General features: G+C 45.3%; 1 protein-coding gene across 1 annotated transcript in view; it reads left to right on the top strand.

Annotated features, from left to right (window-relative positions):
• The window catches only part of zswim5 (zinc finger, SWIM-type containing 5), a 95,764-nt gene extending 79,598 nt beyond the window's left edge, over positions 1 to 16,166 (top strand). The window contains exons 9-16 of the mRNA XM_084327924.1: positions 542 to 679; positions 3,603 to 3,754; positions 4,075 to 4,177; positions 7,047 to 7,182; positions 7,503 to 7,660; positions 10,397 to 10,560; positions 11,663 to 11,744; positions 12,151 to 16,166. Coding sequence (XP_084184050.1) covers positions 542 to 679; positions 3,603 to 3,754; positions 4,075 to 4,177; positions 7,047 to 7,182; positions 7,503 to 7,660; positions 10,397 to 10,560; positions 11,663 to 11,744; positions 12,151 to 13,013 — 1,796 coding nt within the window. The 3' untranslated portion in view covers positions 13,014 to 16,166. The remainder of the gene's footprint in view (positions 1 to 541; positions 680 to 3,602; positions 3,755 to 4,074; positions 4,178 to 7,046; positions 7,183 to 7,502; positions 7,661 to 10,396; positions 10,561 to 11,662; positions 11,745 to 12,150) is intronic.
• Positions 16,167 to 17,703: the final 1,537 nt, after the last annotated feature.

The raw sequence follows: 17,703 nt of genomic DNA, 5'->3' as shown, positions 1-17,703 counted from the left end.
GAGTTAGCTGGAGTTAGCTAGTGAGCTGGAGTTAGCTAGTGAGCTTGAGTTAGCTGGAGTTAGCTGGAGTTAGCTAGTGAGCTGGAGTTAGCTAGTGAGCTGTAGTTAGCTAGTGAGCTTGAGTTAGCTGGAGTTAGCTAGTGAGCTGGAGTTTGAGCTGGAGTTAGCTAGTGAGCTGGAGTTAGCTAGTGAACTGGAGTTAGCTAGAGAGCTGGAGTTGGCTAGTGAGCTAATGATCTAATTTTCATCCGTAGTCTCTGGGCAGGTTATAACAAATGTTGTGTACTCGCACAGTACACACACATTTGAATGATTTATTTGTCCACATAAATACAAGTATGCCAAGGGCATAAACACTAATAATGCAATCAGATGTCGAGAGACAGTTAGTTACAAACGTGTCACACACACACTGCCTCTCTCTCTCTCTGCCCCCTCTCTCTTTTTCTCTCTTTTTCATCTCCATGAATACTGTGTCCCACAGTTCTAAGCATCACACAGTTCTCTCTACAGTGTATTTATCAGCCTGTTTGTTTCTCAGAGCTGCTTCACAGAGGCGTGACCTCCACCACCAACCTGGAGGGCTGGGTGGGACATCCCCTGGACCCTATTGGCTGTCTGTTCGCCACCCTCACTGAGACCTGCCGTGTCGAGGACGACAGCACCATGGATACTGGAGGTACCAGCACTGACTCATTATTATTATTAGTAGTAGTAATAGTAGTGGTAGTGGTGGTAGTAGTCATGGTGGTAGTAGTAGTAGTAGTAGTAGTTGTCGTCGTAGTAACTGTAATAGTGGTAGTAGTAGTAGTAGTTGTAGTAGCTGTAATAGTATAGATAGATAGATAGATAGATAGATAGATAGATAGATAGATAGATAGATAGAGTGGCACACAACACAATGCCTAACCAGCAACCCATATATTTCATCCACACAATATATAGACAAGCCAAGTCCCATTGTGCTGCTGACAGCCATAAATTACCCCAGAATGAATGAGACCGGAGCTCCCAGGTCATAGAGAGTGTGTCAGAGAGAAAGTGACTGACAGACAGACAAAGAGATGGATGGAATAATAGTGATGGAGAAAGGGACACTGTGCGTGTGCGTGTGTGTGTGTGTGTTAGAAACACACACACAGATCGAGTGATAGAAAGTGTGTGTGTGTGTGGGGGGGGGGGGGGGGGGGGGGGGGTCAGTAGTAGAATAGCCTCTACTCAGCCTATTGTTACTAAGCCACTGAGAACCATTGTCTCTGAACAATACTGACCACTGGTACCACTGCTGTTAATGTTAATGACCATGATTGGATTGTGTGTGCATGTGCGTGTGTGTGTGATCCGGCCTGGTCACCCAGGTCTCTTTGCCTGAGGGGAAATGTGAACGGGAGGAGAGGAGGAAGGAGGAGTAGAGAGGAGAAAGGAGAAAGGAGAAAGGAGGAGGAGTAGAGAGGAGAAAGGAGGAGGAGTAGAGAGGATAAAGGAGGAGGAGAGAGCAGAGGGGCTCAGAGTTGACCATTCTGCATCACACTCGGGCTGTTCAAATGAGCCAATAGGGACTGCGACTGACCAGCAACAGGGCGGGACTAGTACTGACTCTGTGTGAGGGTTAAGTATAGTGAACCATCACTGGGATTTCAGTCAGAACAGGTGTGTGTGTGTGTGCGTGCGTACACCTCAACAGCTGGGCACCCACACCAACAGCAAAGGAGAGAGAATGAACAAACAAAAGAAAGAGAGAGAAGCCGCTCATTCATTCATTTTATTTATCGTTTTTTTTTTTTTAACACAACAGTCATCATTCAGAAACAGCAGAATGCGTGCGCTGACCAAATCAGAATTGAGTAACAAAGCCCTGTGCAGAATTTCCCTCGGGATAAATAAAGGATTTCTATTCTATTCTATTCTGTAATAAAACACGATGGTGAATGGAATGAATGAACACCAGTACCGAATAAAGACAACAGAAATAAACAACAGACCAGAAGCTTAAAGTATGTTGTTAAGTTAGTGAATGATTATTAGAATGCGTGGTATGGTTTGTTATTCAATTTATGTTTCTAGACAACAAGGACGCTGTGACACAGTGTCTACAAAGGGACATATTAGCCTAGCTGTTCACACTAGCTAGTGTCTATTTACAACAAGCGGTGCAAGGGGAAGGCTAAGAGAATTATTAAGGACTCGAGTCACCCGAACAACTGCCTCTTTGAACTGCTGCGGTCAGGCAAGCGATACCGGAGTCTTAAGGCGAGCACAGAAAGACTCAGAAGAAGCTTCTATCCCCAGGCCATCAGGCTGCTAAACGAACAATAATCACTATGCAACAACCATCAAATGCACACAGCACACACACCCACACGCACACACTCACTCAAACAAACAACACACTGTAGCACCCACTCTCCACACTTTAGATCACACAAACACACTTACACTTTATATTTATTGATAAAGGATTTGCACTACAACTCGTACACCTACTGTGAATTGTACCTAAATTGCACCTCGTCCCATTTCTCCATTTCTGCCTTGCACTATATAGTATTGTATATTAGTACACTGCACAGTATTGTATATTGTATGGTAACTACGTCTATTCTGCATCGAACATTGTACATATGTCTAAACTGAACACTGTGACCTCATTTTTTTTACTTCTAATTTTACTATGTTATTTTATTCATACTTATCTTGTCTTGCACAGTCTCTAGAGCGCAACAGTAAGAAGCATTTTGTATAAAAGTATTCTGTACTTCTGTATGACAACTATTAAAGAAACTTGAACTTGAAACTTGAAACTATAAAGGGACATATTAGCCTAGCTGTCCACACTAGCTAGTGTCTATAAAGGGACATATTAGCCTAGCTGTTCACACTAGCTAGTGTCTATAAAGGGACATATTAGCCTAGCTGTTCACACTAGCTAGTGTCTATAAAGGGACATATTAGCCTAGCTGTTCACACTAGCTAGTGTCTATAAAGGGACATATTAGCCTAGCTGTCCACACTAGCTAGTGTCGATAAAGGGACTATTATTAGCCTAGCTGTTCACACTAGCTAGTGTCTATAAAGGGACATATTAGCCTAGCTGTTCACACTAGCTAGTGTCTATAAAGGGACATATTAGCCTAGCTGTCCACACTAGCTAGTGTCGATAAAGGGACTATTATTAGCCTAGCTGTTCACACTAGCTAGTGTCTATAAAGGGACATATTAGCCTAGCTGTTCACACTAGCTAGTGTCTATAAAGGGACATATTAGCCTAGCTGTTCACACTAGCTAGTGTCTATAAAGGGACATATTAGCCTAGCTGTCCACACTAGCTAGTGTCTATAAAGGGACATATTAGCCTAGCTGTCCACACTAGCTAGTGTCTATAAAGGGACATATTAGCCTAGCTGTCCACACTAGCTAGTGTCTAGAAAGGGACACATTAGCCTTCGCTAGCTTTCCACACTAGATCGTGTCTAGAAAGTGACATTAGCCTAGCTGAACATCACATCCTAACAACTAACTTCTGTCTTTCTTTCTTTTTGATTCCCTCTCTACTTTCTCCACCCCCCCCCCCCTCTCTCTCTCTCTCCCTCCCCCTCTACCAGAAGGAGACCCCAGGCCTCCTGTGTACCACCACGTCCCGGTGTGGGGCAGTGCGGAGGGCGGGGAGTCGTACCTAGCTCTGGCCCTGGAGGTGGCACTAATGGGCATGGGCCAACAGAGACTGATGCCTGAGGGCCTCTACGCTCAGGACAAGGTACGCCCCATGGTCATTCTGCTGCCCCGCCACAATCTGTGAGGTCAGAGTACCTCTTTGGAGCTGCTACCGAAGTCTGAAAGAGGTACTCTGACATCACAGATCATCTACTACTGGTTTATTGAACGTTCCCAGCAACAGCCAAAAGAAAATTGGGGATGCAGCCTTTGCTAACTACGCACCAAAGCTATGGAACAGCCATCTTTTTTTTGTCTATTTTTACGTCTATTTTTACTGCTGTGAAACACTTTGGGCTGCAATTCTTGTATTAAAGTAATAATAAAGTTGATTATCATTATGATGTCATAACCTCTGTGCAGGTGTGTCGCAACGAGGAGCAGATTGTTGCTAAACTACAGGAGATGGAGCTGGATGATGTTCTGGTCCAGACGCTTCGAAAGCAGGCCATCCAGCTTCTAGAAGGTACCACAACACACCTGGTCTTCTAGATACCAACACACCTAGTCTTCTAGAAGATACCACAACACCCCTATTCTTCTAGAAGATACCAACACACCTAGTCTTCTAGACCAGGGGTTCCCAAACTTTTCAGGCCGGGACCCAGAAAATAAGGCGTCAGAGAGCCGCAGCCCAATGCACATAGTCAGGCTTTTTTTTCTTTTTTTTTTGCCAGGCGGCCGATTTTTTAAGCCAAATATCACTTCAATCCTATTAAGTTAGTTCAAGTTAGTTATTCATTTATATGTGCTATGTATGAGAGGGCTAACTTGTTGCAAAATAATAATGATAATAATAATAGCCTCATTAAAATACTATTGTTGCTTCGGTTGTTTTCAGCGTTTTATGTGCATAATCCGTTATTTAGTTTGAAATGTTGGTTGAAAGAAGTCGATTTTTCGTTTTTGTTTATTTATTAAGTTAATATAAAACCATATAGTCACATTTTAGAATACAATAGAATAGAATTTTAGAATACAACTAGAAACATAAAAAAAAAAAAATTGAAATCATCTCGCGGCCCTCCCGTGGCTGCTCGCGGCCCACCTTTGGGTCGCGACCCCGACTTTGGGAACCACTGTTCTAGACGATACCAACACACATAGTCTTCTAGAAGGTACCAACACACCTAGTCTTCTAGAAGATACCAACACACCTAGTCTTCTAGTCGATACCACAACACCCCTAGTCTTCTAGAAGATACCAACACACCTAGTCTTCTAGAAGATACCACAACACCCCTAGTCTTCTAGAAGATACCAACACACCTAGTCTTCTAGACGATACCAACACACAGTCTTCTAGAAGATACCAACACACCTAGACTTCTAGACGATACCAACACACATAGTCTTCTAGAAGATACTGTTACGAAGGATCAGATTAAACCGAATATATATATTTACTAATTGATATATATTGCATAATATTTGTATATCGTCTGATATCCCTTGTGTATTCTTTGTACATATACACGGAATATCCCTTTACCTAGTACAGACCATAATATTTCGTTCTCCTATTGGACAGCGGTCCCTTAGGCGCCACTGCCATACCCCCAAGGTCTAGTTCAAAGTCACCGCCAAGGCTTGCCTGGACATGCCCGGCTCTGCGCAAGAATACGAGACAGGAATAAGGCTGGTACTAGTTTGTTCACCTAACGTATAAATACGTCGCAGGTGGATACAGAAGCACTTAGCCTAAAGTCAAGTTAACCTAGAAACGTGTTACCCTCAAACGTAAAGCCTTCATCACGAGTCAATGACCAAGTGAAGTGAGCAACCGTGCATCTAAATAGAGCAATTATAACCGCGTGCGAATAGGACAGTAAAGTGTCAGAGCTTAGTGGAATAACGTCAAGTTCGACCTAGTTAATGTGAAGTACCGCGCACCGGAGAATCTACACCGGTGAATGCAGAGCCCTTTTCCAGCTGGATTATTATTATTATTGCTTTGGTCCTGTGGCTGTTGGAGCGGAGGAGAATCGTCTACACCCCACTACTGTGTGGGATTTACCCGTGAGGAACATCACTCGAGCCCGTCTCCAGGAGAGGCTGGCCGGCTTTCACCTATGCTGCACGCATACTTGGATTACAGCTGCTGCTTTCGTCTGCCGATCAAGGGAGTAATGTACCGACTCCCGTAGCTGGAGCTTATTGATTCCCCGTTGATCCAGAGTTTGCATTCGAACATTTCCTCCCCCTGCTGGCCTCCAACCGGAGGGACCCTACTAGTATCTCCCGCTGCCCCACTAGTGTACCATAGATATAATTCCTAAGATACAGGTGGTATTTATTATCTCCTGCGTACTATTCTAATGGACTTACGCTCTTGATTTACTCACGCACATTCTTCGCCTTACAAGCGCGACCAAGTAATGTAATTTACTACTACCGTTGCTAATAAATATTATTCTAACCAAGATTTGTGTGGAACCGTGTCATTGTGGAGGCGTTCATATCATATACCTGTGTACTGTATGGCCAGTAGTAATGTACATAAGACAGTAGTGGTTTAATGATACCATACTTATTAATACAGTCAGGGAATTGTACCCCTCAGTTACAGATACCAACACACCTAGTCTTCTAGACGATACCAACACACATAGTCTTCTAGAAGGTACCAACACACCTAGTCTTCTAGACGATACCAACACACATAGTCTTCTAGATACCAACACACATAGTCTTCTAGAAGGTACCAACACACCTAGTCTTCTAGAACAGCGGCTCCCAAACTTTTTTGGCCGTGCACCCCCTGTCACCTCGCAACCTAGCTGACGCACCCCCCAATGGGTTTCTGTTAGAAATTTTTTTTGCTGGTCTCCGTGCACAGATTTTATTTTTTATTGTATCTCTTCCCACGGCGACTATGGATAGGGAATTTCTTTATTTAATTAAAATTTTCACGACAACATGGATGCATGTACTCTGCCAGCATGTTTAATATCCATAATACTAAAGGTTTGACTAAGATTTTTATGAAATTCTATTGTAAAATATATCTTTTTTATTTTTTTTACCACCATTAGCCTTTTCATGTCACGCACCACCTAGAGGGCGCTCGCGCACCACAAGGGGTGCGCGCACCACAGTTTGGGAACCACTGTTCTGAATCTAGATTAGAAGATACCAACACACTCTGTACTTCTCAGTCCAACATCACAGTGTTGGGCACAAATGCAAAGAATTATGAGATACACAGTGTCACTGACGATGCCACTTTTATTTGAAAAAAACACAAAATAAATTAATTAATCGACTCCTCCATCTCTCTCTCTCTCTCCTATCTCTGTCCCTCTTTCTTTCTCTCTCTGCCTCTCTCTCTCCAGCTGGTCCATTCAGTGGTCTGGGAGAGGTCATCCATAGAGAGAGTGTTCCCATGCACACCTTCGCCAAGTATCTGTTCACCGCCATGCTGCCCCACGACGCCGACCTGGCGTACAAGCTGGCCCTGCGTGCCATGAGGTGAGGTGCTACTCACTGCTACCACATTACCTGCTGTTTACAACCAATACTATTATACTACAAGTAGGTCAGCTGCTGCTCACTGCTACCACATTACCCGCTGTTTACAACCAATACTATTATACTACAAGCTGTATCTCTTATTATTTTAAAGAGTAACTAAACGTATATGTATGTGTATATACAGTATATGTATGTGTGTTGTGTATGTTTATATGTGTGTATATTTATATTATGTATGTGTATTGTGTATTTATATATTTATGTTTATATGTGTATTATATTTATATTTATATATATATGTGTGTGTGTTCTCTCAGGCTCCCAGTGTTAGAGTCGTCTGCAGGCTCAGGGGATGTGGGTCATCCTCACCATGGAATCTCCATCGTTCCCAGTAGATACCCTCGCTGGTTCACACTGGGACACCTGGAGTCTCAGCAGTGTGAGCTAGCATCCACCATGCTAACTGCAGCTAAAGGTAGCCACAGACACACACATCCACCATGCTAACTGCAGCTAAAGGTAGCCACACACACACACATCCACCGTGCTAACTGCAGCTAAAGGTAGCCACAGACACACACATCCACCGTGCTAACTGCAGCTAAAGGTAGCCACACACACACACATCCACCGTGCTAACTGCAGCTAAAGGTAGCCACACACACACATCCACCATGCTAACTGCAGCTAAAGGTAGCCACACACACACATCCACCATGCTAACTGCAGCTAAAGGTAGCCACACACACACATCCACCGTGCTAACTGCAGCTAAAGGTAGCCACACACACACATCCACCGTGCTAACTGCAGCTAAAGGTAGCCACACACACATCCACCATGCTAACTGCAGCTAAAGGTAGCCACACACACATATCCACCATGCTAACTGCAGCTAAAGGTAGCCACACACACACATCCACCATGCTAACTGCAGCTAAAGGTAGCCACACACACATATCCACCATGCTAACTGCAGCTAAAGGTAGCCACACACACACATCCACCGTGCTAACTGCAGCTAAAGGTAGCCACACACACACATCCACCGTGCTAACTGCAGCTAAAGGTAGCCACACACACACATCCACCGTGCTAACTGCAGCTAAAGGTAGCCACACACACATATCCACCATGCTAACTGCAGCTAAAGGTAGCCACACACACACATCCACCATGCTAACTGCAGCTAAAGGTAGCCACACACACACATATCCACCATGCTAACTGCAGCTAAAGGTAGCCACACACACACACATCCACCATGCTAACTGCAGCTAAAGGTAGCCACACACACACATCCACCATGCTAACTGCAGCTAAAGGTAGCCACACACATACATCCACCATGCTAACTGCAGCTAAAGGTAGCCACACACACACATCCACCATGCTAACTGCAGCTAAAGGTAGCCACACACATACATCCACCATGCTAACTGCAGCTAAAGGTAGCCACACACACACATCCACCGTGCTAACTGCAGCTAAAGGTAGCCACACACATACATCCACCATGCTAACTGCAGCTAAAGGTAGCCACACACACACATCCACCATGCTAACTGCAGCTAAAGGTAGCCACACACACACATCCACCATGCTAACTGCAGCTAAAGGTAGCCACACACGCACATCCACCATGCTAACTGCAGCTAAAGGTAGCCACACACACACACATCCACCATGCTAACTGCAGCTAAAGGTAGCCACACACATACATCCACCATGCTAACTGCAGCTAAAGGTAGCCACACACACGCATCCACCGTGCTAACTGCAGCTAAAGGTAGCCACACACACACATCCACCATGCTAACTGCAGCTAAAGGTAGCCACACACATACATCCACCGTGCTAACTGCAGCTAAAGGTAGCCACACACACACATCCACCATGCTAACTGCAGCTAAAGGTAGCCACACACATACATCCACCGTGCTAACTGCAGCTAAAGGTAGCCACACACACGCACATCCACCATGCTAACTGCAGCTAAAGGTAGCCACACACATACATCCACCGTGCTAACTGCAGCTAAAGGTAGCCACACACACACATCCACCATGCTAACTGCAGCTAAAGGTAGCCACACACATACATCCACCGTGCTAACTGCAGCTAAAGGTAGCCACACATCCACCATGCTAACTGCAGCTAAAGGTAGCCACACACACACACATCCACCGTGCTAACTGCAGCTAAAGGTAGCCACACATCCACCATGCTAAATGCAGCTAAAGGTAGCCACACACACACATATCCACCATGCTAACTGCAGCTAAAGGTAGCCACACACACACATATCCACCATGCTAACTGCAGCTAAAGGTAGCCACACACACACACACATATCCACCATGCTAACTGCAGCTAAAGGTAGCCACACACACACATCCACCATGCTAACTGCAGCTAAAGGTAGCCACACATCCACCATGCTAACTGCAGCTAAAGGTAGCCACAGACACACATATCCACCATGCTAAATGCATCTAAAGGTAGCCACACATCCACCATGCTAAATGCAGCTAAAGGTAGCCACACACACACATCCACCATGCTAACTGCAGCTAAAGGTAGCCACACATCCACCATGCTAACTGCAGCTAAAGGTAGCCACAGACACACACATCCACCATGCTAACTGCAGCTAAAGGTAGCCACAGACACACACACATGCTAACTGTAGCTAAAGGTAGCCACACACACACACACACACACACACACACACACACACACACACACACACACACACACACACACACACACCACCATACTCACTACCACTCAATCTGCATACACATGCATGTACATGCAAAAGTACAAGTACACACACTCCAGACAGACAGACGCACACACTCCCTCCCTCTCACGCATGCATTATGCAAAGTTGTGCACATAAACACACACTCAGGAGAAGTTCTACATACATCGCTCTCATTATTTACAAGAAATATACAAGAATTCCAAAAATACCATAATCAATCAAAACGGACCTCGTTAGTAACCTCAAACTAAAGTGCTTTATGACCATCTAATAGGAAGAAAGACTCGGGTTTTAAACGGAGTATGAACGAATAATGGACTCTGTAAGCGCTCTGGGGTCACTGGGGTGTCATGAAGAGCGCTATATAAATCCAATCCATTATTATTATTATTATTATTATTATTATTATTATTATTATAATGTGTGTGTGGTCTGCTCCAGGAGACATGCTGAGGTTGCGGACCGTTCTAGAAGCCATCCAGAAGAACATTCACTCTTCCTCACTCATCTTCAAACTGGCCCAGGACGCCTTCAAGATCGCCACGCCCGCTGACAGCCCCCCCGACATCACCCTGCTGAATGTGGCGCTGGAGCTGGGTCTGCAGGTAGGCAGGGGGGGACAGGGGGAGGGGTGACAGGATAACGGATCTGCTACATTACAGATCATTTTAAAGATGCTATAGATAAAATGTGTATGTATTGTAATCATTTAAAAAAAAATATATATATATATAATACATTTAAAAAACATCCACAGAGCTTTTCGAAGTGTCCTTGAGCAAGACACTTAACCCCTAACTGCTCCCGATGAGCAGGTCGGCACCTCGCATGGTTGCCTCCGCCGTCAGTGTGTGAATGTGTGAGTGAATGGGTATATCAAAGCAGGGTAGCCGGACCAGCACTCACAGGTTCAATGTTTTTTTAATGGCAGCCTGAATAAAAAGCAGACATGTTTCGGACAATGTCCTTCTTCAGTGGTATGGCTAGCACTGGAAATACATTCAAGGTGATGGTTAAATACACCTGGCAGGTAATTGACACGGCAGGAAATGACATCACAACACAGGTGTGCCTGTGCAATATGACCAAATGAATGACCTGAGTGAATGGGTAAAATGTGAGGAACAAATTGTAAAGTGCTTTGGATAAAAGCTGTTATATAAATGCACCATTTACCATTTTAGAAAGGTGCAGAATAAAAGTATTGCTCCCCCCCCCCCCAAAAAAATATTGATGAATGAATTTATCATTGAATTTTTTTTGAACATTTTCTAAATGAATGTAACCCCTCCCTACTTCCCATTTCCCCATGTGGAATGAGCCTGATTGGATAATGACGTGCTGGTGCTCTAGTGCGACATCTAGTGGCTGAATGTTATCTAAGCTAGCATGAAATGGCTGGTACCTACGTATAGCAAGGAGTCTGTCAGCCCATCAAATAATAACAAGAAAATATGGATAAGACAGACATCACCGTGTTCGATAAGTCGGACATCACCGCGTTCTATAAGTCGGACATCACTGTGTTTGATAAGACAGACATCACTGTGTTTGATAAGACAGACATCACTGTTTGATAAGTCGGACATCACTGTGTTTGATAAGTCGGACATCACTGTGTGATAAGACAGACATCAGTGTGTTTGATAAGACAGACATCACTGTTTGGGAAATACAGTTTTCTTATGCTAGCTTATCTGTGTGTAGGTGATGAGGATGACTCTTTCCACTCTCAACTGGAGGAGGAGGGAGATGGTTCGCTGGCTGGTGACCTGCGCTACAGAAGTTGGTACGTAGCAAAGACTCTTTTAATGATCTTTTAATTATCTCTCAAATGGACTCTTCTACCTGCTGATATGTGGTGTTAACATGTTATTCTTCTCTCTCTCCTCTCCTTCCTTCCCCTCTCTCTTCTCCACCTCCTCCCTCCTCTCCTCACCACCTCCTCTCTCTTCTCCCCTCACCACCTCTCTCCTCTCCACCTCCTCTCTCCTCTCCCCTCACCACCTCCTCTCCTCTCCACCTCCTATCACCTATCCTCTCCACCTCCTCTCTCCTCTCCTCTCCACCTCCTCTCCCCTCTCCTCACCACCTCCTCTCTCTTTTCCTCTTCCTCTCCCTATCCCCCCCTCTACCCTCTTCTCCTCTCTCCTCCTCTTCCTCTCCTCCCGCTCCTCCTCCTCCTCTCCCCCCAGGTCTGCGAGCGTTGGTGAGCATCCTGCAGAGCTGGTACACCCTGTTCACGCCCACCGAGGCCACCAGCATCGTGGCGGCGACCGTCATGTCCCACACCACCATCCTGCGCCTCAGCCTGGACTACCCCCAGAGGGAGGAGCTTGCCAGCTGCGCGCGCACCCTCGCCCTCCAGTGCGCCATGAAGGACCCGCAGAACTGCGCCCTGTCCGCCCTCACGCTCTGCGAGAAGGACCACATCGCCTTCGAGACGGCGTACCAGATTGTGATCGACGCGGCCTCCACAGGGATGACCTACTCGCAGCTGTTCACCATCGCCCGCTACATGGAGCACCGCGGGTACCCGCTGCGCGCCTTCAAGCTGGCGTCGCTCGCCATGACGCACCTGAACCTGGCGTACAACCAGGACACGCACCCGGCCATCAACGACGTGCTCTGGGCGTGCGCGCTCAGCCACTCGCTGGGCAAGAACGAGCTGGCGGCCATCATCCCCCTGGTGGTGAAGAGCGTGCACTGCGCCACGGTGCTGTCGGACATCCTGCGGCGCTGCACCATGACGGCGCCGGGCCTCGCCGGCATCCCCGGCAGGCGCAACTCGGGGAAGCTGATGTCGACGGACAAGGCGCCGCTCAGGCAGCTGCTGGACGCCACGGTCTCGGCGTACATCAACACCACGCACTCGCGGCTGACGCACATCAGCCCGCGGCACTACGGGGAGTTCATCGAGTTCCTGAGCAAAGCCAGGGAGACCTTCCTCCTGGCGCAGGACGGACACATCCAGTTCGCCCAGTTCATAGACAACCTGAAGCAGATCTACAAGGGCAAGAAGAAGCTGATGATGCTGGTCAGGGAGCGCTTCGGCTGAACCTTTGGACCTTTGACCCCCACCCCGCACAGGGACCTTCTTCTTCTTCTAGGGAACTAGTTTGACTTCTTTTGTTTCTATTTAATTTTTCTTTTCTTTTTTTATTCCGATAAGTTGTTTTATCTTTTACTTTTGTCACACGGTTTCGTTTCTCGCGTCGTCTTTTCCTTTGGTCTCGTCTGTCGGTTTTGTTTCTCAGTCGTGAACCAGGAAGCGTTTGCGACACGTCGCTCTACTTTGGACTGAAAAAGTATGAGGGGGGCTTGATAATTAATAAATAGGAAGCATTTGATGCACCCTCCTCCTATTCCTCTCTTCCTCCTACTGCTCCTCCTCTTCCTCTCCTCCTCCTACTGCTCCTACTATTCCTCTCCTCCTCCTACTGCTCCTCCTCTTCCTCTCCTCCTACTGCTCTTCCTCTCCTCCTCATACTGCTCTTCCTCTCTTCCTCATACTGCTCTTCCTCCTCCTACTGCTCATCCTACTGCTCCTCCTCTTTCTCTTCCTCTCCTCCTACTGCCCCTCCTCTTCCTCTCCTCCTCCTCTTCCTATTCCTCATTGTCTTCCTCTTTTCCTCCTCATGATGGTGGATCTAGTAGAAATGGTCTGAAGATTGTGATTGAAAAGCAGAAGAGAATATCTGCACATGAGGATTTAAAAACCAAATGTTTTGTTGTTGATGATGTTGTTCTATGGGATACTTAGTTACTTTGAGCCGAGGAAACGCTGTCAGCTGAGAGACTCATCGTTCCCCCAAGAAATAAATGAAACCACTGAGGGAACGTACACACACACACTGAGGGAACGTTCCGTGCCTCTGCCCTGGTTTCTGTTCTGGTGCCGTGGGCGGGACAGAACATGCGGCCGGTCCCATTAAGAACTCACAAAGTCCCACGATCCTTCACTCCTCGCGTAGTCACGCACGCTTAGTACAGAACACACGCTCACACGTACGGACACACCCTCGCACGCACAGACACACGCTCACGCGCACGGACACACACTCCCACGCATGCATGCTACAGATGCACAGTACAACTATGAAATGTTGAATTCATAGTTGTCAAAAAAACATAGCTCTCAGTTGAATTATTCATGCATACTGAAGAGGCTTGAACTAGACTGTTTCTTAATGACACTCAGACGTAGGGTTTACTCTCTCCACCTCCTTCCTTCCGTGTTTCAACAGCGGCTCGCGGTTTTAACAACAGCTAGCTTCAATCTTCTAGCGCTAGGACTAAACGTGTCACTGCTGTACGCTTCAGACACATTACCTCCTCGACAAACGCTCCTTCCTCCTTCTCCTCTCTCTCCATCCTCCTCTTCCTTCTCCTTCTACCCATCTTCCACCTCTATCTCCTCCTCTTCTTCCTCCTCTCTCTTCTCCTCCTCTTCCATCTCTTTCCTCCTTCTCCTCTTCCTCCTCCTCCTCCTGCTCCTCATCTTCTTCCTCTTCATCCTCCTCCCCCTCAGCATGTGTTTATGGATGCTCCTCTTACAGAACAGCCCACGTGGCTCCAGAAGGAACTCGCAGACGCACGGGGAACAGGATTGTACTGTATTTAAAAAGATTACGAGTAGAACTAATAGATGAGGGAAAAGTCATTTTCGACACATTGGGGTTTTTAAGAAAAGCTGTTTTGGAAAACCCTCGCCGGTACATCCCAGGAGAGAGAGCTACCTTCATGCAGGAGAACAAACTCTGGGCCCTGTTTTTGATTTGAAGAAAATATGGATAGAAGAATAAAAAGAGGGGGGGGTGAACGAAAGAGAAAAGAGAGGCTAGACTCAGTTCTCAGGGAAATCACTTAAAGAAATGAAACAAAAAAAAGTAGTAGCATTAAGCATTTAATGATATTGTAAATATGAAAGTGTCACTTCAGAAAATTGTAAAGTTATAATTATTTATAATAAGTCTGTTCTTTTGTTTTTGTGTTTTGTTCGGGATACTTGAAGCGGTTGTGTTTTTTCAGGAGGGGAAATGTGACGATTTTTTTTTTACGAGGAAAAACTTAACAACGTTTCTCAGGTGCTCCTGTGTACATTTCTCTCTGTTCGCTATTATAACTATTATTATATCTTCTGTTTTTTTTTGTCATTTAACTTTTTTGTTCTTTGCAAAAGTGTGTTTTCTAAAAGGAAGCATGTTATTCGACGTTGAGAAAAGACGAATAAAAAGAAAGGCATTCATTTGTAAAAAGGAGTGAAACCCCTGACTATGCAGAACCACTTGACGGTCATGATGCCTCTTAAAGACCCCTCCACTCCCTCCGCTAGACCCCAGCGGGGGGGAACTAAAGAGAGAGAGGAACCCAACCACTATTTAAAGAGGGGACAAACTAAGACGAGACGCCGCATGCTTGTATTTCCTGCGTACGTAACCGACATTTAGAAAGCGGTGGAAGATGCCTTTTTGACCGATCAATGTAAAAAAAAAAAAAAAAGGAAAAAAATGTAGTTTTTTTGTTTTCTTTTATTGTTATTGGGACTCAAGCCTTTAGTGTCTTCTGGAGTTTTACAACAAGTGTCCTGACACTGGGACAAGCGTTTTAGAGAGACTGAACAATGCTATCGCACGTGTCAGGAAGTCAACCCACGACAACACAGAACATGCTCTAAACACAGGAGGTGGTTGACTTACGACCTCATGTTTGATCCTGTTGCCCTGTTGTGTGTTTCAAACCCTGTCCGGCTGTTTCTATTAGGACATGTGTTTCAAACCGACTGTTCAGTTTCTTGTTCTCTTAGTATCCATTATGAAGCTGGCTAAGTTCTGCCTCTCTCTCTATTTCTCTCTCTCTTTCTCTCTCTCTCCTTTGTATTCCTCCTTTTGGGCCTAAATGTTGCCTCGTTCACTTCCTCACTCCCTCACTCATCCCCCCCCCCCCCATATAGGAGAACTTCTGCCTTCAGTGATGTTGTGTCAGTCGATCAAACGACTCATCTCCGTGTTCGCTCAGTGCTGTCCTAAACTCTTACGGAAACCTTGAATCTCAGGGATTGAGAAACAAAACCAAAGTGTTTTCTCCACTGGTCGATTCTACACAACAGTGTGACCGGTTGGACTCTGACTCTGGGGCACATCAAACGGTATCTGGGTTCAGGGGAACCAGCCGTACCAGCCATTGTCGTCAGAAGATTTAATTTGGCCCAACTGCGTCAGAAGATTTAATTTGGCCCAACTGCGAGACGAACTAGGGACGTTCAAATTAAACCATTTTATATTGATTTCTTCCCCTTGATATTTCCCCCCAGCCCTGTTCAGAGTGATGTCATCAGCGTAGAGAGAGACATCTGAGTGCAGGAGTCTGTTCGCATCATCTCCCTAGAACAGGGGTCGGGAACCTATGGCTCGCGAGCCATATATGGCTCTTCTGGTGACAGCATATGGCTCCCAGAAATCTTTGAGTAAAAAAAAAAAAATCTTTTAATACTTGTGATATTTCTTAATAATACTGTGTCATTTAAAAGTAAACAGAAATTAGTTTTGAAGATACAGCTAATAGTATCTGTAGCTGAAGATATAGCGAGCAGAGCTGGCGAGGGAACACAAGTGGACAGAAATAAAAAATCTTCAACCTGAAGACCAGCTGATTCTTAAAACTTGGAACGAGCTTCCTGTGACATACCACACAATGCAGCGTGAGTATTGCCGTATATTGACCATGTTTGGCTCTACATATGCATGTGGGCAGTCATTCTTGCATATGAGGAACATTAAGACCAACCTACGCTCACGTTTAACTGATGGAAGCCTCAACGCCTGCATGAAGCTCAACCTCACCACGTATGAACCAGATTACAAGGCCATCAGCAAAACCATGCAGCACCAGAAGTCGCATTAAAAGTAAGACATATTTAATTCATTATACGTTAAAAATACTATATGGCTCTCAATGAAATATATTTAGAAATATTTGGCTTTTATGGCTCTCCCAGTCAAAAAGGTTCCTGACCCCTGCCCTAGAACAACTACTGATAGAATATCTGCAGAAAGACCAGAATGAAAATACTACCAAGAGTGTGCATACTACTACATTACTACCAAGAATGTGTGTACTACTGCAGTTTAGAAGATCCTTATCCCTTAGTGATTCTTCCAGGGGTTCCCAAACTTTTTCATTTTATTTTGGGGACCCCACACTTAATGCATCGCATAATTTCAACATGGAATTAAGGAATATCAAAATAAAATTTCAATGCGCCTGTCACCTACCCGCAACCCCAATTTTGGTCGGGACCCATAGTTTGAGAACCACTGATCTATTGTTTCACCAACCGCCGGTGGTGGAATTAAACTGGCTGGACGTCGTACTGATTCATACAAACCTTTTCACCGTCATCACGGCCAACGTGGAGGCAGAACTCCACATTAATTATCTTCATCCCTCAACTCTCTCTCTCTGCCCCGCTCAGCTCTCCTTATCTCTCTCTCTCTCTCTCTCTCTCTCTCTCTCTCTCTCTCTCTCTCTCTCTCTGTGTGCTTGTGTGTCTGTGTACAAGTGTACGAGTGTATCAGCCAGTCAGTCTAGGTTTTTTAGCAGGACAGAAGACATTTTGCTGGTAGAGATTGTTCACTAGTTCACCTACTGTTTCAAATTTTGTTCCTTATTTTTTATTATTATTATTATTATTATTATTATTATTATTATTATTATTATTATTATTATTATTATTATTATTATTATTA

The sequence above is a fragment of the Notolepis coatsorum genome (assembly GCF_963971535.1).
Source record: "Notolepis coatsorum genome assembly, chromosome: 13".
Taxonomy (NCBI): domain Eukaryota; kingdom Metazoa; phylum Chordata; class Actinopteri; order Aulopiformes; family Paralepididae; genus Notolepis; species Notolepis coatsorum.
This window is presented reverse-complemented; position numbering and strand designations above follow the sequence as displayed.